Below are 23,746 nucleotides of genomic sequence, written 5' to 3'. Positions count from 1 at the left end.
GTAATTATTAGGAAAAGATTTCTTTCTTAGAGTCATAATTATACGAAACGAGCGTCGAAATAAAACTATCGATTAATTTTTGATATATTGTATCGATTTTACATGAAGGCAACCGTCATATTTATTATAAGCATAAATTAAAAGACGTTTCAAACTGAAAATTGACATGATAATTAATGATAATCACATGATAATTAATAATATTTTTCATTTTTTTATTAATAGTCAAATTATTTTCTAAATCGTTTCATGATGATCCCAAAATCGTCGGCATAAAAATCAACCTCACAAATCAGTTCGAAAGGTAAAATTTTTCCACCAATGTTCAATTAACACTCGAGTATTTGCCACAACATTCAGCAATAGTAATAAATCAAAAAAAAAATCATAACCAATAGATATCAAATTTTTATATCATGGTGCCCCATGAAACTTTAACTTTTACATGTTTTCGCTTACCAAATTTGTACGCTACATCGGCATGTGTGCGTATTTGGCACAACAAAGAGTAAAACGCATAGGGGGAATACATCTTCCCTTATATTACGGTGAGAACCAGGTGGTGTTTTCTATCTGCAATATGTCAGAGACAAGAAGGGACCAGAGAAAGAAATGGACAGCTGTATTGGTGAGGGGAAGTCTCAGGTATACAAATCCGGTGTGGAAATACCACTTTTGCATAAGGATTTTCATTTTATACATATATTACATATAGGGTGTCTCATAAATAAAGTTCATTTTCTCTAAATAATAATAGGTAATTTTTGAGAAAGTTTATCAGATATGAATTTGATGTAAAGCATCATCATGAGCTCCAATTGAAACTAAATTGTTTTCTTTGTCAGTGAACTATATATAGGGTGTCTCATAAATAATGTCTACTCCTTCAATTTCACATATTTGCCACGACTGCTTTAAACTTTTGTGTTTCCAACAATGTTTTAATATTGGACCAATGCCCAGTATTGTCTTATGGTTCTGAAACACAAAAAAACTGTGAATAAAATAAAAAGGACTCAACGAGACATGGAGAAGACCATGTCATGAGTGACATTACGAGAGTACAAAAGTTACGGATGCAATTGAAAGATATCTTCAAACTGGATCCAAGATGCTCAAAACCGTGCAAAATAGTCTTGGTTAAGAGAGACTTATGTCCAGCGGTAGACGGAACTAAATGGTGATGATGATACTGTTTTTATAGAAACCCTTTGTAATACTCAAAACTTTTATTAACTTCTTATTTATCTTTTCCCAACAGTCTTTCAACAAAAACTATTGATAATCTTTGTTTTTCTACTAATAAATGATCTACTTATTTAATAGTATGAAAGTTCATATATTTCAATTGAGTTATCATTTAATTATTACGAAAACATGGTAAAACTCGATCCTCCTAAAATACTTTTCTGGTATGAGCTACTTCAAATATTTACGTAAGCCAAGCGGTATTATATCCCAAATGACTAATAGTAACTTTTAATGATTGATGTTATTGATGTATACGTGAGAATATAATCTCGAAACAACCATTGTGGAAACTAGAAGAATATAAATGGTTGCTAGGTCGAAAAAAAATGTTTACTCGCACTTTAAAAGCGGTAAAAATTCAAGGTACTAATAATTGATATCGAATCATGGATCATTTCTTAACACTTTTCTCGGTGTATAATTGATTTAAAAAGGGTAGAAACATAGATAGACATAAGTAAGTTTGAGGTTGGCATTTTCAAACATTTTCCATTTCCCAAGTTCAAAAGGAGCCCACGAAATGACACGCAACTCCAATAAGCCTTACACCTGGAAAGGGGGAAGTCATAAGTAAGTTTGAGGTTAGAAATCTCAAACATTTTCCATTTCCCAAGTTGGAGAGCTCAAAAACTATTTTTTTACACATTATCCAGCTCTTACATGACAGAAAATGGAACAGAAAACGAAGGAATAGAAATAGATGTCGTAAAAGGAGCCCACGAAATGACACGCAACTCCAATAAGCCTTACACCTGGAAAGGGGGAAGTCATAAGTAAATTTGAGGTTAGAATTCTCAAACATTTTCCATTTCCCAAGTTGGAGAGCTCAAAAACTATTTTTTTACACATTATCCAGCTCTTACATGACAGAAAATAGAAAAAAGAAACAAAGGAATGGAAATAGATGTCGTAAAAGGAGCCCACGAAATGACACGCAACTCCAATGAGTCTTGCATCTGGAAAGGAGGAAAGTCATAAGTAAGTTTGAGATTAGAACTCTCAGACATTTTCCATTTAACATGGTGGAGAGCTCAAAAACTAATTTTTTACACATTATCCAGCTCTTACATGACAGAAAATGGAACAGAAAACGAAGGAATAGAAATAGATGTCGTAAAAGGAGCCCACGAAATGACACGCAACTCCAATAAGCCTTACACCTGGAAAGGGGGAAGTCATAAATAAGTTTGAGGTTAGAATTCTCAAACATTTTCCATTTCCCAAGTTGGAGAGCTCAAAAACTAATTTTTTACACATTATCCAGCTCTTACATGACAGAAAATGGAACAGAAAACGAAGGAATGGAAATAGATGTCGTAAAAGGAGCCCACGAAATGACACGCAACTCCAATAAGCCTTACACCTGGAAAGGGGGAAGTCATAAGTAAGTTTGAGGTTAGAATTCTCAAACATTTTCCATTTCCCAAGTTGGAGAGCTCAAAAACTATTTTTTTACACATTATCCAGCTCTTACATGACAGAAAATGGAACAGAAAACGAAGGAATAGAAATAGATGTCGTAAAAGGAGCCCACGAAATGACACGCAACTCCAATAAGCCTTACACCTGGAAAGGGGGAAGTCATAAGTAAATTTGAGGTTAGAATTCTCAAACATTTTCCATTTCCCAAGTTGGAGAGCTCAAAAACTAATTTTTTACACATTATCCAGCTCTTACATGACAGAAAATAGAAACAAAGAAATGGAAATAGATGTCGTAAAAGGAGCCCACGAAATGACACGCAACTCCAATAAGCCTTACACCTGGAAAGGGGGAAGTCATAAATAAGTTTGAGGTTAGAATTCTCAAACATTTTCCATTTCCCAAGTTGGAGAGCTCAAAAAATAATTTTTTACACATTATCCAGCTCTTACATGACAGAAAATGGAACAGAAAACGAAGGAATGGAAATAGATGTCGTAAAAGGAGCCCACGAAATGACACGCAACTCCAATGAGTCTTGCATCTGGAAAGGAGGAAAGTCATAAGTAAGTTTGAGATTAGAACTCTCAGACATTTTCCATTTAACATGGTGGAGAGCTGAAAAACTAATTTTTCTACACATCATCGAGCTCTTTGAGCACAGATGAAGCATGAACTTACAAAAACAAAAAAGAAAGATCGAATAAGGTGTCGGTAGGAGAAAAACGAGGAATCAGATGACAGAAAAATAGAACAAAAAATAAAGGAATAGAAATAGATGTGGCAAAAGGAGCCCACGAAATGACACGCAACTCCAATAAGCCTTACACCTGGAAAGGGGGAAGTCATAAATAAGTTTGAGGTTAGAATTCTCAAACATTTTCCATTTCCCAAGTTGGAGAGCTCAAAAACTAATTTTTTACACATTATCCAGCTCTTACATGACAGAAAATGGAACAGAAAACGAAGGAATAGAAATAGATGTGGCAAAAGGAGCCCACGAAATGACACGCAACTCCAATAAGCCTTACACCTGGAAAGGGGAAAAGTCATAAGTAAGTTTGAGGTAAGAACTCCCAGACATTTTCCATTTCCCATGGTGGAGAGCTCAAAAACTATTTTTACACATTATCCAGCTCTTACATGACAGAAAATAGAACAAAAAACAAAGTAATAGAAATAGATGTGGCAAAAGAAGCCCACGAAATGACACGCAACTCCAATAAGCCTTACACCTGGAAAGGCGGAAACTCATGAGTAAGTTGGAACTTTTTGAGCCCCAAAATAAACAAAACACTTTTTATGAACATTTTAATTGCGACATTTTCCTATAAAATCATCTAGGCTAGCGATATTCGATGCACATTTCCAAGCGCCAACTGATTCGACAATTAATTTTGAAGTTACATTAGTAAAATATCCGATTTTGACTAAGTGGGCGACATCTATTAATTTCCATTCAAACTTCAATAGAGATGAACAGAAAAGACAGAATACGAACTAATTTTCTTGTTTTATAAACAATAGAAAGTGTATATACCTGTTTAAAGTGCTTTTCTGAAATAAAAACATCTATAAGGTGCACTTCGAAAACAATAAAAACGTACCAGTTGTTAAAATCCCATTCTATTGGCCATTTTGGTAGCATTTCCAATCTTTAACTATATCATTCATAGTACCTGACGTCTGTAGACACAAACTTTTAATGGTTTTTGAATTTGTTCCTTCTAGTCTACATAATACAATATGTCCCGCTTTAAAAACCGCTTCGTCTTCTTTTAGTGGTCTACTCAATAACGAAAAATTAAAAAAAATATCACCAAAATCGCACATAAAAAACTAAACATTATCCAACATTACAAATTCTCATGGCGGTTTGTCTACTCATTACATAACAAATTATTGACCGGTAAACATTTTTTCCGGTAGGGTTCACCGGCAACAATTTTAGTCTATTTTCAGTTTGGATTTTCTTATTCCTTGCTATTGGTACTGTTATTGTTTTTTGGTACCAGACTGAGCAATAAAATCTCATTGAGACAACTAATTAGTAACAAATTTCGACTATTTTTTTAAAATTCAGTCCATTTTGCACTGCCAGTTTTGTGTAGCTGTGTAAATTGTCTTGAATCCAATATTGAAGAAGAAGAAAAAGTCGCAGAAGACGCATCAGTCTTCTAAAGATATGCATTTGGAATTATACAAATGTTTATCTGCCTTTCTCAGATATCCTAATGTTTCCCTGTCGTAGATCGTTTCTAATTGTTGTATTCCCACATTATTTCATTGAAATACAATTGAACTACCTGAAATTTCAGTAATTTGAAACCAACTCTGGTAGCTAGAGTGAACCTGAGGATATAAGCTATATGCACTTATGCACGTGGTACAGTTTCCGTTTTTATACCGGATATAAGGAGCGCTGACTACCGCCCTATCATTATTTCGAATCCTATACCTACACTTTTTATATCTACCAGACAAATAAAAACGGTTTAGTTATCGTTATTAAAATTAGAATGGTTTCCTAGAAGTTCTCCAAGGTTACAGATAAAAAAAATCAGTTTGTTGTGATTAAAATCATGTCTAATACAAATACACTGCGCGTCAGCGAAAACCAGCCACCCCAAAAATCTGCAAAATTATCCAAATTTTTACATGTAGTTTATTTTTGTTGTAATAAATATTTATACCGGTTACAATTAGAAACAACACTTTCAATTAACACTACAATAATTGAACAAAGCACACACAAAAAGTGACCTCAAGTGAGCGGGCATAAAACGCAAGACATTCTGAATGTTTGCTTGAGGAAAGTTTATCCATTCCTCAATCAGATCCAATCGGAGCTCTCTTCGTGTTGATAGAGCAGGTATGCGACGTCTTACACGTCTTTTGAGCTGGCTCCAAATATGCTCAATAGGATTGAGATCGGGGCTCTGAGCGGGCCAGACCATTTTCGCAATACCAACCTTTTCATGGTACTCCGTTACTATTCTTTCCGTGTGCGGTCGAGCATTAACAGAAATCAAACGTCTCGCAATCTCTCGTTGACTCGTTCCAATATCCAGCAATATTTCAATCTCAACAGTTCTCCGATATTTTTCATCCATTATTAGAAATTTAACTCAATGGAGTACTGTACTTTAGTACAGCGATACGTCTAAACCTTAAAATCACTAGAAATGTTACAACGTAACCGTTTTAACTCACAATGAACGTACATGAAGTAGTCGAAATTTTAATAACTGACAATTGAATCGTTTCCTTGGTTGCGAGAAGTTGTTTCTAATCTGTACAGGGTCGATCTGCCTGCTCCGTATACATACCAAACCATTTCACTGAATTAATAAATAAGCAATTAGTAACAATTGATGATTTAGCAAATATTTGGAGTGACCTGTTTTCGCTGACGCACAGTTTAGTATCTACTATGATTAAGGTAGTATTAAGAAACTTTTTTTTTATTCTCACCTGGAAATTATAACAACCCACTAAGAATTTCAATTGCATAATTTATATTTCCTACAAGTTGATGTAATATTTTTAGTTGAGTATAACGAATATATAAACTTTCACATGAACATCTAAATTCTACTGTGAATCACTTCTGGCTCATAAATATGTCTACAATAAAAGTAATTTGGACTATTATATCAAATCTGACATAAATTATACAAAACAAATGATTATAATTAACATTACAGATATAATGAATTTGTAGATTATTTTCTCTGGTTTTTAATTTTAAAACTTTTTCTTTTTCAACAACTTTTAATACCCAAATGTAGTTTATAAGGCCTTCTACGAATACTTTACTATATATAATCAGATTCTGATTGAGACAGAATGTACTAAGCGTAAAAAATATACATACGTCAGTGAACGGCATTACAAACGAAAAAATAAAACAGAAGATACAAATAAATTACCTTCGTAACATTCATAAAGCGTCTAATAACTGTTAGAACCAGAGTCAATGGCATATCAGAAGTTCCACGTTCTTGGATTGTCGACGCAAAGGTCATAGGAGTACGGTGGACCAAGACTAGTTACGACACGCTGAGTCATTATTGGCACATGCGGATTGTAAAATATTCGTGCATTAGGTCCCACTACCTAGTACCGCTCAATTATGGTCGGATGCTTTGTAGAATCATTTCACTAGTTGCTCCACAGAAATGTCTTGACTTTCCAGATCACGGGGTGAATCTCATTTCATCGATTCCCGTTTGGAGGTCGAGTCCAACTTGTATCACCAAGTCTCATACCACGTGAAGGATGGATCCCGATTACAATTTCACATTGACTACGTTTGACTATCCGAAGAGGCTTCCTGCTAGGTGACGCTCTTTGAATCGACATATACAAGCGGTTGCGCGTAGCGAATGTTGCCGATAAGATGTCCTGGATTTTGGTGTTTTCTCCCGACATTATTACGTCGAATAACGAAATATAAACAATATGTGGGTTGAAGTTTACTTCTTACCTTTACATCTTGGACATTGAGTACTTTAAAGAAGATTCTAGGATTTTAGTGTATCGGAGGTTTTCAGTCATATCTTTAATAAACTGTCTCGAGCCCTCCCAACCATTAGACTTTTGATGAAACCATATAGTTTTGGAATTGGGGAGACCGTATCGTTCTCGTCTATCCTGTCATTTCCCTGAACACCAAAATCTTCAGGAACCCACACAAGTTTAATATAATTATAGTCGACAGCTTCTAAAAGCCGCTCAATATAGTTTTGTACTAGCCTAGAGGTGATACTACCTAGCTCTGATTGACTCAAAAATTTGTCGGCTGTTACATAAGATACAGTTCTGTTTTTTCCTGTAGATTGATTGAACTTACAATGTTGATGTTGGTGAATATGAGTCGATCAAGATGGTATATTTTTTATAGTATATTTTTTTTGTTACAGCCTCCCGTTCATCATCAAACGGTGGTACAAACAATCTACCCCCTTTATTATTCCACAACGTCCACGGTGAAAATATTAGAATTTCAAGGGATGGTACTATTGCAAGGCGCGTCGAAAGCTTTTGCAAAGGGATAGCTTTCAGCTCGAGACCCGTTAAAGTTAATGAAAAAGTATTTTTTTTTTACTTTTTATTTTTTTACAGTCACATTCATTTTCTTCTATCGTTGTAGGTTTGCATCAAGTTCTTGGAGATTTCCAATAATTGGTCGGGGGTGATAAGATTTGGTTTCACTTACAACGATCCAACTAGCCTTCGATATGGTCTGCCGAAATATGCCTGCCCGGATCTTACCAATAAACCAGGATATTGGGCTAAAGCTCTTCCCGAACGTTTCTGTAGCCAAGGCACCATACTTTTTTACTACGTAACTTCCACTGGTGACGTCCATTTTGGTATAAATGGTGAAGAAAAGGGGATTTTCTTCAGTAGTGTCGAAACCAGAGGTCCCTTATGGTGTTTAATCGACGTATACGGAAATTCTACGGCAATAGAATTTGTTGATGTTAGACATCAATTGAACAACTCATCCAGATATAATGCAACACCGAACTGCGATAATAGACAAGACGTCGCCGATAGAATAACGTATCCAATGCAGCAGATGTCAATTCAATCTAACGAAGAAATGACTTTACCATTACTCCGATACCAACCCACGCATTTCAACTACCAAGCGATGCCCTTACATAGAACTAGAGGTAGAAACGTTAAATTCATGACAAATAACCGAAGCGTTGCTTTCAGATCGGACACGGAATTCTGCCAAGGTTATGTATTCACTTACAGACCTTTACAGATTGGAGAAAGAATAGTAGTACAAATTTTAGGAACCGAACCGATGTTCCAAGGTTGTTTGAGTATAGGATTGACTTCCTGTGATCCAGCTCTACTTACCCAAACAGACCTTCCCGACGATTCCAATTTTTTATTGGATAGACCAGAATATTGGGTATTGAGTAGAGATTTCGCCAGAAATTTAAACAAAGGAGACGAAATTAGCTTTTCCGTATCACTTAACGGAGAAGTACAAATTTGTAAAAACCACGGAGCTCCTCTAGTTATAATGCACGTTGATCAATCTCTGAGGTTATGGGCGTTCTTCGACATATACGGATCCACCCAACGGATCAGAGTTTTAAGTAGCACCACTCCGATTTCGCCGACCAGAAATCCAGAAAGAAGAATCATAACACCCACCAGCGAATCCATGAACAGTATTAATAGTCAATCGGAAATTCGTAGAAACACCGCTATGCAAAATTCAAATTCGAGATTATGTTGTGTAGCACCCGCCGATATCCAAGTTCAACCTAGCGCTAATGGTGGTACTGTTTTGTCGGTTATTCTACCTCCCGCGCACGCGAGTATCATCAGTACGGCTGCTCCGATTCCAACGTCTCATCACCAACACCATTCTTCTCAAAATTCAGTCAATAATCATCCTAGTCAACATAATTCATATCCTGGGCATTCGACTCAACCTGCAGTGTCTCCAAGTACGGTAATGGCACCTATTCCTACTTCATCCAATTTACCTACTGGAACTATGATGTCCACATGTAGCAGTAATTACGTAGAAGTGAGTATCTGCAATTAAAACTATTCACATAATCATCGTCATATAGCTCCCAGTGAAACACACAGCTTTGTTAAAACGATGAGATCGCAGCCCTCTTGCATGGTTTTGTGGGTTTCTTTCAATTTTGTTGACGGGAACTCTCCATTCCATGTATATCTGTTGCAGTTCTTCTCCATGTTCGTACAGGTCTACCTCTTTTGCTATTGCCTGTTTTATTACAATTAAATGGTACCTTCCTTTTATAAAGCCAAGTTTCGGCTCCATATAACAGAATAGATTTTAGATTGGTCTGAAACAATCTTTGTTTTGTTGTTCTTGAGATACCAGTTGACTTTCTGATGCATTACAGTCGATGCAACTTCTTAATCCTGCTGGGTTTTTTCATAGTTTGTCGTTTAGTGGTTCTCTTATTCTTACATTCCTTTTCTTTATTAGTGACGCTTCTATTAGTTCTTCTTTCTCTTCTTTGTTTATTACTGAAGTTTCTATTACGAATAAGTGATCATTGGTCTTAACAAATCTTGTAAATTTTTATTTTGTTAATTTATTCCCAGATAACTTTCTATTTCATGGGATTCCACTCAAGCATCCATTTTGTAACATTTTTAATGATGTCTGTTGCCTTTTCGAAAATTTTCTCGAGTCTCTGTGCCTTTATATACATTTTTATATTCTCTTGTTCAATTTCTTTGGTCTACTTTCAATTTTTAATGTCGTGTTTGGTTTCGATATCATTTTCTAAACTATTTTCAGTTCTTCCTTCTCTTCTTTGTTTATTTTTGAAGTTTCTTTTGCAAATAAGTGATCATTGGTCTTAACAAATCTTGTAAATTTTTATTTCAGTCAATTTACTGTATTTTTTCTTATAATAAAAATTAATAGTTACAAAACATAACCTATAAATGTATAGAACTTTATGTATATCTATATTAAATTTTAAATATAGTAACGTTGCTAATTTTTTTAAACAAATATTTATTTCTTATTTCCTCAATTCCATCTAATTAGAAAAAATACCCTATTAGACATAATATATTAAATTATTGTTTTCTTCTTTTCCAGCCCATCTCGGATTCTAGTACATATTCGACTCCGTTGTCTTGGGTTGAACAAAATGGTACCACGATTGGTGCAGGAGTAGAATGTACAATTTGTTATGAACACCCTATAGACGCAGTGCTTTACATGTGCGGGCACATGTGCATGTGTTATGAATGCGCTCTGCAACAGTGGCGTGGAAAAGGAGGTGGGCATTGCCCCCTTTGTAGGGCGGTTATTAGAGATGTGATTCGAACATATAAATCGTAGGACATATTTTTATAAGATCAGATTTTACTAAACAAAAATGATCGGTTGAATGTTCTGTTTGTTTTTTAGTATCATTTTTTATGTTTAATTTCAAATTCCTTTGATCTTCTTCATCAGAGTTGATTTATTTCTTATTAATTTAGTGAAATCTGATCAGTTGACCAAGGGTTAAATTGTTACCTGTAGTTTGGACATTGTTGAACAATTTTTTTAGACGACTATGTGTCTGAAGTGACTAGTGCTTCCAAAAAAAAACATATTAGAGAACTTTACTGCCTAAAGCTCGTGTTGTAAAAAAGACTGAATTTGTTGAAAAATATTTTTGTGTCCCAAACTATATTTTTTATCTGTACTACTACAAAGTTGCTTGGATATTAGAAAACTTCAAATTCCATCAGATAAAAACATATATTTATTTAAATAATATACAGTGAGTTTGCTAAACATACAAATTTAAATATATCGTACCTGATAAGTCTGCTGAAAGCGGATAGAACATGTAAATACTGAAATTCATATATTTTTTTAAAAATTCTTATTCATAGAAAATTGTCAGTTCAAAATGTTACTTTTCATCACCATTATGATATCAATATCATACCAAATGGTTCCTCTCACCCAACTACTCATTGTTAAGTACTGAAGACTGTCATCAAACAAATTCTTACCCATAGAAAATTATCAATCAATTTGTTACCATTCACCACAATGATCGATTCTACTGTTACTATTTATTCAAATTATCCCCACAACTGAAATCAAAGTTCCTTAATTTGGTTAACAGGTATATTATTTTGGGCCACCCATTGTATATATTTGCCAAATGCTAACATAGCTTCTTTGTGCTATCCTGATACCTATTTGACTACCATAGTCATCAAGTTTCTCTTATTATGCCGGTTAAAATCATATCAGATGTTTCCTTACACATCATTGTTTTGTCTAATCTGATTGTTTCTATTACTGTTGGATAATTCTTTAGTTTCTGAATGCCAAATTTTATTCCAGAATTTTTTTATAATGTGGATACTCACATTTTTATCTAAATAAAATCCAACATATGGTCAGAATCAAGTTAAACAAAACAAAATTTTTATCTGTATTACATATTGGTATATCGACTGTAGTAGGGTGCAATTTGGACATAAAAACAATATGTAAATGTTGTCAATATCATTGGATAAATTTACTGAGTGTTTTGGAAAGTAGTTATAATATTATTACTCATATTACAAATAATCTTTATTTTGGCGTGGAAGATTTTTCATCAATATTCGAACAAGTTTGGTTCCACGTTTTTCTCATACTATGGGACCCATCAACGTTCTGATTTTTTTCTACTTAGATATAACCTTCATAAACACCTCTCTAGAATTTCAGCTCAATGCTCCTATTATTTTGGCATGTAATTATCTTTGGTAGCTAATCAAAAATTGTTATTTAAATTCCATTATTTTCAAATAATGATAGATATTCTTATTCAATATGATGGCTCGAAGGTTCGTGTCATCACATAGAGATGGCGTAGTTGCTTTATCCCTATATTGATATATTTATAACTTAGTATCTATAAGTATATTAACTACTTTTATTTTCCATATTACAAATGGCACAAACTAACTTTGGAACCATTCAGTAAATATTCCTTTTGTGATACATAGTAGCTTCTATCCTTTATAAAAAACTGGAATATTGGATTATTCAAAGTTTATGGCTACAAACTTGTAACTAAGGCAGAGTTTGAGCTTATGGCATCTAGTGGTAAGCTACATTATTATTAAATAGGTTGCATTGTAGTGGAATGGTGGCGACATATGTTAAAATGAAATGTAGTAAAGATCAATCCGATATATATAGCATGAATAATTTATTTTGTTATTTATATGAAAAAATTTTCTTCAATCCATCCATATTAACAAGTTCCTAATGATATCGCCTAGTTCAAATTATCTAATTTTTGGTAAAATTATTTGTCGAAATTTGGGTTTTATAAATAATATTCAAGCAACATTGTCAATATTGTGAAAGTTACTTCGTTTTTCTGTCAAATATAACCAAAGATGGACTAATCTCGAGTTTATGAGATTGTCTGCGTTTGCGATGGAAAAATTAGTCATTCTATCGTGCTCCACAAAAATCAGTGGATAGTCAATCTGTGACCACACAGTTTAAACTTATTTATTTATTATGTTTTATCTTTTAGTTTGAAAAAAGTATATTATTTACCAAAAAAACCTCCTTTATTCTTTATTTCACTCATGTGTATATTCTCTGTGATAAAGAAAAAAGGATGTTATATTAAAATTAAAAAAAAAGTTGTTACTGTTCGTGTACATCCTAATGTTTATGAAAAAAAAAATTGACTACATTCCTTTTAAACTTAAATGGCCAGTTGTTAAAATGAAAGTTGGCCCTTTATCAAAAATATTTGGGGTTAAAATCTATTGTATATTAGAATTTCTAGTCATTTAAGATTGTACTGATTTAGTTCAACTTAGTTCAATTATTATTATAGTCCTTAAATAAAGCGTTATATATTATAAAACTTAAAATTGTAGTTTTATTAACCTTAAATCCACCAAGTGTCCATATGACGCCTAACTGCCGGAGAAACACGAAAACAAAGTATTTTTCTGTAAAATGTTTATCACAAATGTCTGCAAAAAAAAATTCTTTTCTATACATTAATAAATAAAACTTTGTCTATTCATAAGATATCAATTATTTATCGCAAAGGGCCTCTGCAATGCACAGAACATATCCTAAGAAGAAAAGCTAAATTAGTTTTTATTCAGTGGAAACAATATGGCATATTATTTATAACAAAGAATATCTACTGTATTTATTTTCATCCATTTCCTATTTCTCAACTTCCTGAAATCACGAAAAACAACATCTTAGAACTGGGACATGTTCATTTACAAAATAATATTTACATTTATTTTCAACTAACCCAAGGAAAATTAGTAGACGATATTACAAATATTACTTTTAAAATGAAAAGTTACAAAATACAGTTTTTCCTAACAAAGTGAAAACTGTAATAAATTCTAAACAGAAGTAAAAAAGTAATTCAGTTGAATAGATTTGACATCATTACAATAATAGGGATTTAACCAAAAATATTGCTAGAAATACCAGTGAGCCAAAGAACATAAAAGTTTGTTAATGAATATATATATCAAGGTATGTTAGAAGGTTTAAGTGGATCTGCCACCAACATAAATCAAAAATGAGCAATATTGATACCAGAGGTACATAAAATATCACAGTACTTTAGTAGTTATCAAATTGTCACGGTTGAAATAAAAGGTTGTAGAGACTTCTTTTGTACATAGCAAAAGCAAAAATTTTATCGTGCATACTATACTCATATTTTTGCTGTAACTTATCTATAAATATTTCTTAACTGTAACTTTCTTCTATACACTTAAATGTTCCAATTTCACACATCTTCTTCAATGTCTTTAACTGCTCTTTATTATTCTTCAAATTGTTTTCCAATTTTGATATTTTGACTGTTGACTGGGCATAAAATATCAATATATTGAACTATCGATATTTTTACAAAAATAATCGATAATTATCGTCGATTTTTTTATCTTGAAGTATCGATAATCAATATTTATTTCCGAGTATCAAATCCCATATTTTTTCAAGATCTTCGTAATATTTCATATTAATTATGTATTCCACTTACTATAGTAATACATTTAACACCAGTTCTATCTAAAATGATCATTTTCTGTTATTACTAAAAACTTCAATTTAAATCTCTTTAATTTCTTAAACCTTTTAATATGTTTGTTTCTAAATATTGATTTTAAGACTCTTCCATTTTAAAATTAATTTTTTTAATACTTTTTGAAAGGTAGATAAAATTGACGTGTCGACTTTTCTTTAAGTCTTTATCAAAATATTTTGAGTCGAATCGTCAAACTAAAAATTATTGAAAAAACTAATTTTAAAACAGAAGAGACCTAAAATCATGATTTAGAAACATAAACTTCATTTTATTAACAATATTTAAATATTTATTTTCTTAATTAATAAATAAAACTGTAAAAATTGAATTTTTGTTCACATTTTTTAACGTTCGAATAATTTGACAATTTTTTGGGTAATCGCACCTTGAAATAAAAATATCAATAAATCAAAATATCGATATTTTTTATTCTGCATAAATCGATATTGCTTAAAAATATCGATACGATATTTATCGATATATTCTTTTATTTCCCAATGCCTACTATATGGTCATTAACTTTGACGTAACTGTGGAAGTAGGCAATGAAGGGATGAGAGGTACAAATATTTTCTATTAAAATTTGTAAAATAACTTTTCAGAAAAAGATTGTCACATAAGCGATAATTTTATGAAAAAATTCTTCCCATTTAAAACACACATCAGGGAAATTTAAAAAAAATGATTTATCTGACAATTGACATTGACAGTAGTGACACAGTTTCATGACACTAGCGCCACAATTGGTAACTAGCAGAACTAAATTTGGTTTGCTGAAATTTAGATGTAAAGTCGACTTTCTTATCCTGTGGAGCAATCTAAGAAAACAGCTGATTTACGTCTGAATAGCGGCCGTGGGGTCAACAATAGATTTTCTCGTATTAGCTTTTTTGGCAGTGAGAGTTGTTTTGAATTTTTATTTTATTTTATGCAAATAAGCTTTTAAGCAATATACAAAATGCGGAATACTTGTGTCTGGGCTTGAATTACATTAGCTTTTTTGGATATTCGCTCTAACTGTTGTGACACTTAAAGCTTTAGTGGAGTGGAGTGATCTACGACTGTGATTTTTTATAGTGCCATATTTTATTCCTATTCCATTAACTGTGAAGATAAATTTTATTGAATGTGCTTTTAAATAATAATAATTTTTTTCAAAAAAACTTGAGACGTAATTTGAACAATTGGAACAATCAGAAATAGAGATACAAGACATAAAAAACCCGATTAATCTGCAACAATTAGGGGCAGACTTTGATTAGGACAGTAGAAACTAGAACAGTATTATCTAATATAATTGTATCTTCACCCCATTGAGTATAAATTAATGTTCTCTTTTCGAAGTAGTACTACAGTTTACTACAAAGCAAAAAGCAGGCTTCTGAGAATGTTTTTCACCATTATATCTAAATGAAAAGGCTAATTACTATACAAAGAAGTTTAGTGGTAATCTTGTTTCCAACCAAGCATAAAAAATTAATTCCATAAAGATATTTTATGTCTAAAGTTATGTGGTATTAAAAATTATGAAGGGCTGTAAATTAAATAGATATTTTTATGAAAAATGTAATTTTTGGTTGTTAATTTATCCATAGACGTGGTATTTCTGTCCGTTGCTCACTAGGGTGCAATTTTATAACGATTTGCATAATTAAATTATTTATAATGATTGTAAGAAATTTTTTAGTTGAAAAAAATGTTAATATTCGTATTTGGCAAGTGCATATACAAAAAAAGCTTAGTACTACTACAAGGAACTTAAAAAATCGAAAGCTTCTTTTCTAAAAGAGATTAAGGGCTGGAATTATCTGAATAACTTCCTTATTCTATGATTTTTTAGACTGTATATATAATGATGGATGATTTAAAACTTTGCCACTAAACTTTTTCATTTCAATGTACGAAGTCATAATACCATGATAAAAAATTTCCAAAATATCCCACCCGAAAAATGCTTTGAAAATTTCGGACAACTTTTGATAATTTATGAAATAGTTGAAGAATATGCTATTGAATTTTCAAAAAGAAATATTGATTTTTCGCTGACTTGTGGCGAGTTGAATGCAAAAAATAATGACTTAATGTTTATCGAAAATTGTTTTGTAGATGTAAAACAGAAGATTACTCCACCATATTTTTTATATTTCAAATATATTGAGCAGCATTTTCAAAACGGCTAAAATTTTTGCGATACTGCTAACAATTAGTGTCATATTTAAGCCAACCGTAAACTTTCCTCATAAAACACTCTATTTAGTGGTGAAAATTCGTTCAGTAGTTTGGGGTTTAATTCGGACATACAGATGATTTAAAGATATACAGAAGCATTTGAACTAATCTGGGAATGACCTCAAAAAGGACCACCCAGACTAATCTTGGAAATCCATTCATTAAATCAAGTCAAATTTGGAAAATAGTAAGGGGATAGTATAGATAAAGAACCTTTTTCAAAATTGTAAATTCATTTTATTTCAATTTATTAGATACTCGATTACTTCTGAAATGACGAACGGCACCAAAACCGTTAAGCAACTGATATATTTTTTTAAAAATAGAATAAATGTTAATGCTTGTTTCGTAACGTGTTTTCTTGAGATTTATAAACGTGAATCTCATCTATCAACGTCACCAAACACTATATCTAAGGTAGCTAAAACAGAAATAAAATTAATCAAACTATTTATGTACACTCTGACATATTTCTTACATAACATAGCTACAACATCTGCTATGTAATGATTTCTACCCATATAATCCATTGCAGATAAATGTATAAAACTAGGACTTCTTATTTTGCATCTATATACGACAGATGAACCATCAGACACTAAATATACACCAAATTCGCCTGAAAAAATAGTTGTATTGTTACTATGAAAGCATGCAAAGACTTTTCAAAATAAGTCAGAAGTAATTACTAGAAATGTCTTCAGATAGCGAATCAGACATTCCATTTGAGCAGTCCAGAGAATGCTCAAGTTTAGACGGCTCTTACGAAGGTCAAAGCTCAGAATTTACAAGATAATAATCCGTCCAGTAGTCACATAAGGCTGCGAGACATGGACTATGACTACGACAAGTGAGCGGACGAGTGAATTACTGAGAACGTAAGATTCTACGAAAAATTTTTGCCGGAAGATCTGAAGGAATGCTGAGCTGAGACAGATGTATGACGAACCAGATTTGGTGGCGTTCATCCGGGGGGCACGTTTGATTGATACACGCGCAGTGCCATGTATGAAGATCCTGGAGAACGGTGACTAAGAGGAAGACCATGCCTTCGCTGGTTGGAGGACGTTGAGGCGGATCTGATCCTGCTAGGGGTTCGACGTTGAAGGCACCATGCTCAGAATGGAAAGAATTGGCAATCGATTGTTGTATATGTTGAAGACCGCATCACAAACTCAGACAATGAACCACCAATGTACATCCATATCTAAGCACAATTGATCAGCAGAATGAACCATTATCACTAAGTGATAATTACCTAATCAAACGTAACCAAAAAGTAATTCAAATTTTTTAAACTTTAAAACTAGCTTAAAAAAACAATTTTTACATCAATTATTTTTTTTTTTCGTTGATTTTATTCTTTATTTTTTGCCGTTACTTCTATTTCACGAATGAATTGAATGAAAATTAAATAGTTGTGTACTTGTCGATACAAACCTTTTGGATGTTCGATACTAGTATAAGTAGCGCCCGGCGGTACTTGGAACCCTTGGGAAAACAATTTGAAATGGTGTATCAAGGCTTCCATCGAAGTTTTCATTTCTTTTCTATTCGGGGGCGAAATTTTATGGTCGTCGCATTTGATTTCTCCCGTTGGCATTTGATTCAAACATTGCACAATCATTCTACAAGATTGCCTCATCTCGTTATTTCTGAGCAAATATCTATCGTAAACGTCGCCATTTAAGCCGATAGGAACTTCGAAATCTAATTCATCGTATACTTCGTACGGTTGCATTTTGCGCACATCCCATTTGATACCCGAAGCTCTCAACATGGGACCTGAGAATCCTCTGTTCATCGCTTCGTGTGCTTTGACAGTTCCGATATTTTTAGTTCTTTCAATGAATAATCGATTTTTTGTTACAACGTCTTCTACTTCATCGATTCTTTCGGGAATTTTCTTTACTATCTCGTAAATGTCATCGCACAAACCAAGTGGTAAATCCTACAAAATATTCAAGCACTTTTTACATGAAAAATTCGATTTTTCAAGTATATTCAATTTCGATGCTGTAATTTTTACCTGACTCACTCCTCCAATTCTGTAATAACAAGCGTGCATCCTCGACCCGCATGCCCTTTCGAAAATTTCATACAATTTTTCCCTTTCTTCGAAATACCAAAATAAAGGCGTGATACTGCCAACGTCCAATGTTAAAAACGAAGTAGCAGCTAAATGATTATTCAATCTTGTTAATTCGGCGAGCATTGTTCGAATATATTGAGCTACAATATTATCCTGTTGAATCGACTTCCCATTTTTGTCGTTGGAATTTACTTACCTCGTTTGGGAACTTTTATACCAAGCAGTTTTTCTACACCTAAACAAAAAGCTAATTCGTTCACCAAAGGCGAAAGGTAATCCAACCTATCAAAGTATGGTAAGGCTTGCGTATAAGTTTTGTATTCGATCAGCTTCTCGGTTCCTCTGTGAAGTAGTCCTACGTGGGGATCAAGGCGTTTTACAAGCTGAAATAATTTTTTTACAACTAAAGCAATCAAAAAGAAACAAGGTATATTTTTTAAGTAAGTACCGTTTTAAGAAGTGCAAAGATATCGCAATAATTTTATTTTTACATGAAAGCCTGTACCTTAATCTACTTTTTTACATAATTTCCTTTAATATTGAGGCACTTGCCATAACGTGGCACCAGTTTTTGAACTGAACCAATTTATCACAACTGTTTTGACTTGGTTATCGTCTTGAAGACGCTGACCGCCCAGGTGTTTCTTCAAGTGCAGGAACAAATGGTAGTCGCTGGGCGCCAGATCAGGGCTGTAGGGAGGATGATCTAGAGTTTCCCATTGAAAAGATTTGTTCAGATCTTTGGTCCGATTAGCCACATGTCGACGGGCATTGCCATGCAGCAAAACGATACCCTACATTCACCCATTTCCTTACCATTCCATCACTCATAATGTTTTGTCCGTAAACTTGACAGATCTCTCGATGAATATCGATCGGTTTTACGCCTTTAGCACTAAGAAATCGTATAACAGCCCGTACTTCACAATCGGCGGGACTCACGATTGTCGGAGGCATCTTAAACACTCAGTAAACAACGTACACAATGAAGAATCAGACTGTAATGGCGTCAGTGCGTAGACAAGAGATGTAAGTAACCAACGCGCATGTGCGGAACGCCGACTTGGGGTTGCGGCGGCGGAATCGCAAAACGGTACTTACTTAAAAAATATGCCGTATTTAAAAAATGCCTCTATGAATGTGGTTGAAACATTGGAATCTGTAAATGATTTTAGAACATCAACAAATCAATTTACGTTAATGACACCCGCTAAACAAGCCAAAAAATATTTAGCTTTGATCGCAATCTTACATACAGGTCTTAAAATTGAGACCAATTTCTACAAAGCGTCGTGGTTCTCATGTTGCCGTAATTTAAGTGTTTGAAGTAGCCATGACGTGGCGCTGCTATCTAAGGATATCATACAACTTAAAATCGGCGTTATACAGTCTTACTTGTGATCTAATTGAGTTATTTCGTATAATTGGGCGTCCCTGAAACTTGGTTGGGGTTACGTCATTGTGTGTACTCATTTTTCCTAAACTGTTTCCATTCTTCCTATCCTGTAAGTTTTGTATTATTTCCTGCACTCTCTTTCCTTGTTCTATTTCTTCATCAGTCATCCTTTGTTGTTTTTATAAGTTTGCACTTCATATATATATATATATATATATATATATATATATATATATATATATATATATATATATATATATATATATATATATATATATATATATATATATATATATATATATATATATATATATATATATATATTCCAGATTAAACGTTCTATTGTAACATGTAACAAAAAACATGACCAAGAAGCTCATGAAATGTTGCCTCTTTGAATAAGTGCATTTGTGGGCAACAGACAGTATCAGCAAAGTAGTCCAAGTTTTTCCGTATTTACATAATGAAAATGGTCTTCATCTCTAAAAAATAGCGTCCTCATTCACAACAAAAGAACCTCCCTCATATACGTTCCGCCAAGAACTGTAGTCATGTTCTTGCCATCTTTTATGGATGAAGTCTTCACGGAGAAATCTCCTCATAGAACCATTGGAAACTCTAGGGGCAGACGTGCAGAGCGCCATAATGATCGCATCATTGGAGCTTACACAGCCTCAATGTTCTCAAGTTATGTAATGGGATTCCGGTCCATAGTTTTGTTTCCCTTGAAATTTGGTTATACCTAGTGACCCAAAAACCCCAAAAAAGTGAAAGAAACCCAAAATTTAGCAATAAAACCCCAAAAATTAGCTATAAAAACCCAAAAAAAGTGGTACAATCCCAAAAAAAGTGAAAAACCCCCAAAAATTAGCTATAAAAACCCAAAAAAGTGGGAAAACCCAAAAATTAGCTATAAAAACCCAAAAAAAGTGGGAAACCCCAAAAATTAGCTATAAAAACCCAAAAATTAACTATAAAAACCCAAAAAAGTGGGAAAACTCCAAAAATTAGCTATAAAAACCCAAAAAGTGGGAAAACCCCAAAAATTAGCTATAAAAACCCAAAAAGTGGGAAAACCCCAAAAATTAGCTATAAAAACCCAAAAAAGTGGGAAAAACCCATATAAAACGATTGCGAAAGGCACGCTCGGTTGTAATCACAGAATAGCCACTGGAAATGTAAGCTCAACAACAGACTCCCGCTTTTTGCTGTTCTAACGAAATCTTCCTGGATACAACTTTATAGTAACAGTAACAGATCGAATGGTGCCAATTTATACTGCCGCACCCGTTACTTGAAAAATATTTTAATTTTTTTTTAAGACATATCTTGGACCTACCATCATTTATAGGCAAAAACCAATACCTTCGGACATGTTTCATGGAGGTAGAGATATCAAGAAGTAGATCACCAAGTTCACCGATTTATCTGAGAATAAAGAAGTCCTGGCAATAACTTGGTACATAATTAGCAAACCCATCCAGGTATAAAAATAAAATAATTAAATAAGTTATATAATGTTTCGTAATTCGATGTAGAATAATTTTAAAACTTTGTACCTCGCCATCTAGAGTTAGTATTAGACGTAAGCAACCGTGCGCGGCAGGATGAGCGGGTCCAAAATTTAGAACCATATTTTGAATGATTCTTTCCGGCGGTTTTTTCTTGGCATTCCAAGGAGCGACCTTCCAATTTTTAGTTATCTCGTTGGGATACATAACTGGACCTCTAAAACTTTCTAAATATTCCGCATCAGGGTACCATCTCGTAGCGTTTCTAATCAAAATGTGGGTAGTTGAAGATTTTCGGAAAGATAATATTTTCGCCGTTTTTGACAAATTCATTTTGGAAGTAACGAACAAGATAAGTAACAAACTGTCATGTCAGGACAGTGATGAAGTAACAATGTATTAGAGGTGCAAATATTATCAAGGGGACTTAAAACTTTTGACAATGTAATTAAAAACGACTATACATACATATAATTAAACGTCGATGTCAAAAAAAATAAATAGTTACAGAAACGTTTCCGTGAAATCAATATTGAAACGGTAAGTCAATTGTTGTTGTCTTGTGTTTGAATAAGTAGGAGGAAGGTAGCTCCAACACCTTCCCCCAAACTCAAGACTCCAATAGATTTGAGAACGCAGGAGCAGGAAGACTTTTCTTGAACATATCGGCAAGTTGATGATGGCTTGAAACGAGTTCCAGCTTGATTTGCACATTCGTGATTTTTTTCCGTATTAAGTGGAAGCGCTTAGTCCGACGATGAAACTCTAGGTTCCAAATTAGTCTTATAATACTCAAATTGTCAACAAGCAACGTTGGTAACGAAGACAGGCTTGTTATTTCGTTCAGCAACCTACTCAGCCACACAACTTCCTTCGCGCCTTCACTTGCAGCCACATATCCAGCTTCAATTGTGCTCAATGCCACGATTGTTTGCTTGCGACTCGTCCATGTAATGAGCGTCGTGTCTCACGATCGTTGGCATAATCGGAATCAGTGAAGCACTTCAACTTCAAGGCTATACCTCCACAATGCAACAAACCATAATGTGAAGTCCCCTTAAAGTATTTAAAGATCCTTTTTACGGCTTCCCAGTCAGATTCCTTTGGACAATCCAACACTTCTGAAACTATACCAACAGCATATGAAAAGTCTGGACGAGTAGTCATAGTCAGATAGAGCAGGCTTTCAACAGCTTATATATAGGGTATATACTCTTCTCCAATGGTGGTCCATTCTTGTCACGAGTCCATTTTTTAATTGGTGTTTGTACAGGATTTGAATCTATCATGTTAAACCTGCTGTTAAAACTGCAAAACACTTTCGGGACGCTCTGGATTAGACAAGTTTAACTTTCTTAAATGTGACAGTCGACAGTTTCGTTCTGTATTTATTTACATACTGAAAGTTGCGTTTTGAGTGTTCCATGTAGTGAAAGTGGCAGTTCCGTACTGCAAATCACTTTCGGGACGCTCTGGATTAGACAAGTTTAACTTCCTCAAATGTGACAGTCGACAGTTTCGTTCTGTATTCATTTACATATCGAAAGTTGCGTTTTGAGTGTTCCATGTAGTGAAAGTGACAGTTCCGTACTGCAAAACACTTTTGGGACGCTCTGGATTAGACAAATTTAACTTCTTTAAATGTGACAGTCGACAGTTTCGTTCTGTATTCATTTACATATCGAAAGTTGCGTTTTGAGTGTTCCATGTAGTGAAAGTGGCAGTTCCGTACTGCAAAACACTTTCGGGACGCTCTGGATTAGACAAGTTTAACTTCCTTAAATGTGACAGTCGACAGTTTCGTTTTTTATTTATTTACAAACCGAAAGTTGCGTTTTGAGTGTTCCATGTATTGAAAGTGACAGTTCCGTACTGCAAAACACTTTCGGGACGCTCTGGATTAGACAAGTTTAACTTCCTTAAATGTGACAGTCGACAGTTTCGTTTTTTATTTATTTACAAACCGAAAGTTGCGTTTTGAGTGTTCCATGTATTGAAAGTGACAGTTCCGTACTGCAAAACACTTTCGGGACGCTCTGGAGTAGACAACTTTAACTTCCTTAAATGTGACAGTCGACAATTTCGTTCTGTATTCATTTACATACCGAAAGTTGCGTTTTGAGTGTTCCACGTATTGAAAGTGACAGTTCCGTATTGCAAAACACTTTCGGCACGCTCTGGAGTAGACAACTTTAACTTCCTTAAATGTGACAGTCGACAATTTCGT

The 23,746-nt window shown here is 33.7% G+C and overlaps 2 protein-coding genes across 4 annotated transcripts in view; one reads left to right on the top strand and one right to left on the bottom strand.

Annotated features, from left to right (window-relative positions):
* The window catches only part of LOC130442694 (protein neuralized), a 92,268-nt gene extending 79,169 nt beyond the window's left edge, over positions 1 to 13,099 (top strand). For all 3 annotated transcript variants that reach the window (XM_056777021.1, XM_056777020.1, XM_056777019.1), the window contains exons 2-4: positions 7,599 to 7,768; positions 7,829 to 9,238; positions 10,301 to 13,099. In XM_056777021.1, coding sequence (XP_056632999.1) covers positions 7,599 to 7,768; positions 7,829 to 9,238; positions 10,301 to 10,546 — 1,826 coding nt within the window. In that variant the 3' untranslated portion in view covers positions 10,547 to 13,099. The remainder of the gene's footprint in view (positions 1 to 7,598; positions 7,769 to 7,828; positions 9,239 to 10,300) is intronic.
* A 1,981-nt stretch (positions 13,100 to 15,080) lies between these two features.
* Positions 15,081 to 21,852, bottom strand: LOC130442961 (NADH-ubiquinone oxidoreductase 49 kDa subunit-like). Its single transcript, XM_056777379.1, has 6 exons — positions 21,568 to 21,852; positions 18,809 to 18,995; positions 18,550 to 18,752; positions 17,961 to 18,471; positions 16,999 to 17,139; positions 15,081 to 16,941 (listed from the first exon to the last, which is right to left on the bottom strand). Exons 1-6 carry the CDS (start codon positions 21,850 to 21,852, stop codon positions 16,904 to 16,906), a joined length of 1,365 nt encoding a protein of 454 aa, XP_056633357.1. The 3' UTR covers positions 15,081 to 16,903.
* Positions 21,853 to 23,746: the final 1,894 nt, after the last annotated feature.

The sequence above is a fragment of the Diorhabda sublineata genome, chromosome 4, assembly GCF_026230105.1.
Source record: "Diorhabda sublineata isolate icDioSubl1.1 chromosome 4, icDioSubl1.1, whole genome shotgun sequence".
In the NCBI taxonomy this organism is placed as follows: Eukaryota; Metazoa; Arthropoda; class Insecta; order Coleoptera; family Chrysomelidae; genus Diorhabda; species Diorhabda sublineata.
Note: the sequence above shows the minus strand (reverse complement) of the source record. Positions and strands in the feature narration are given on the sequence as shown.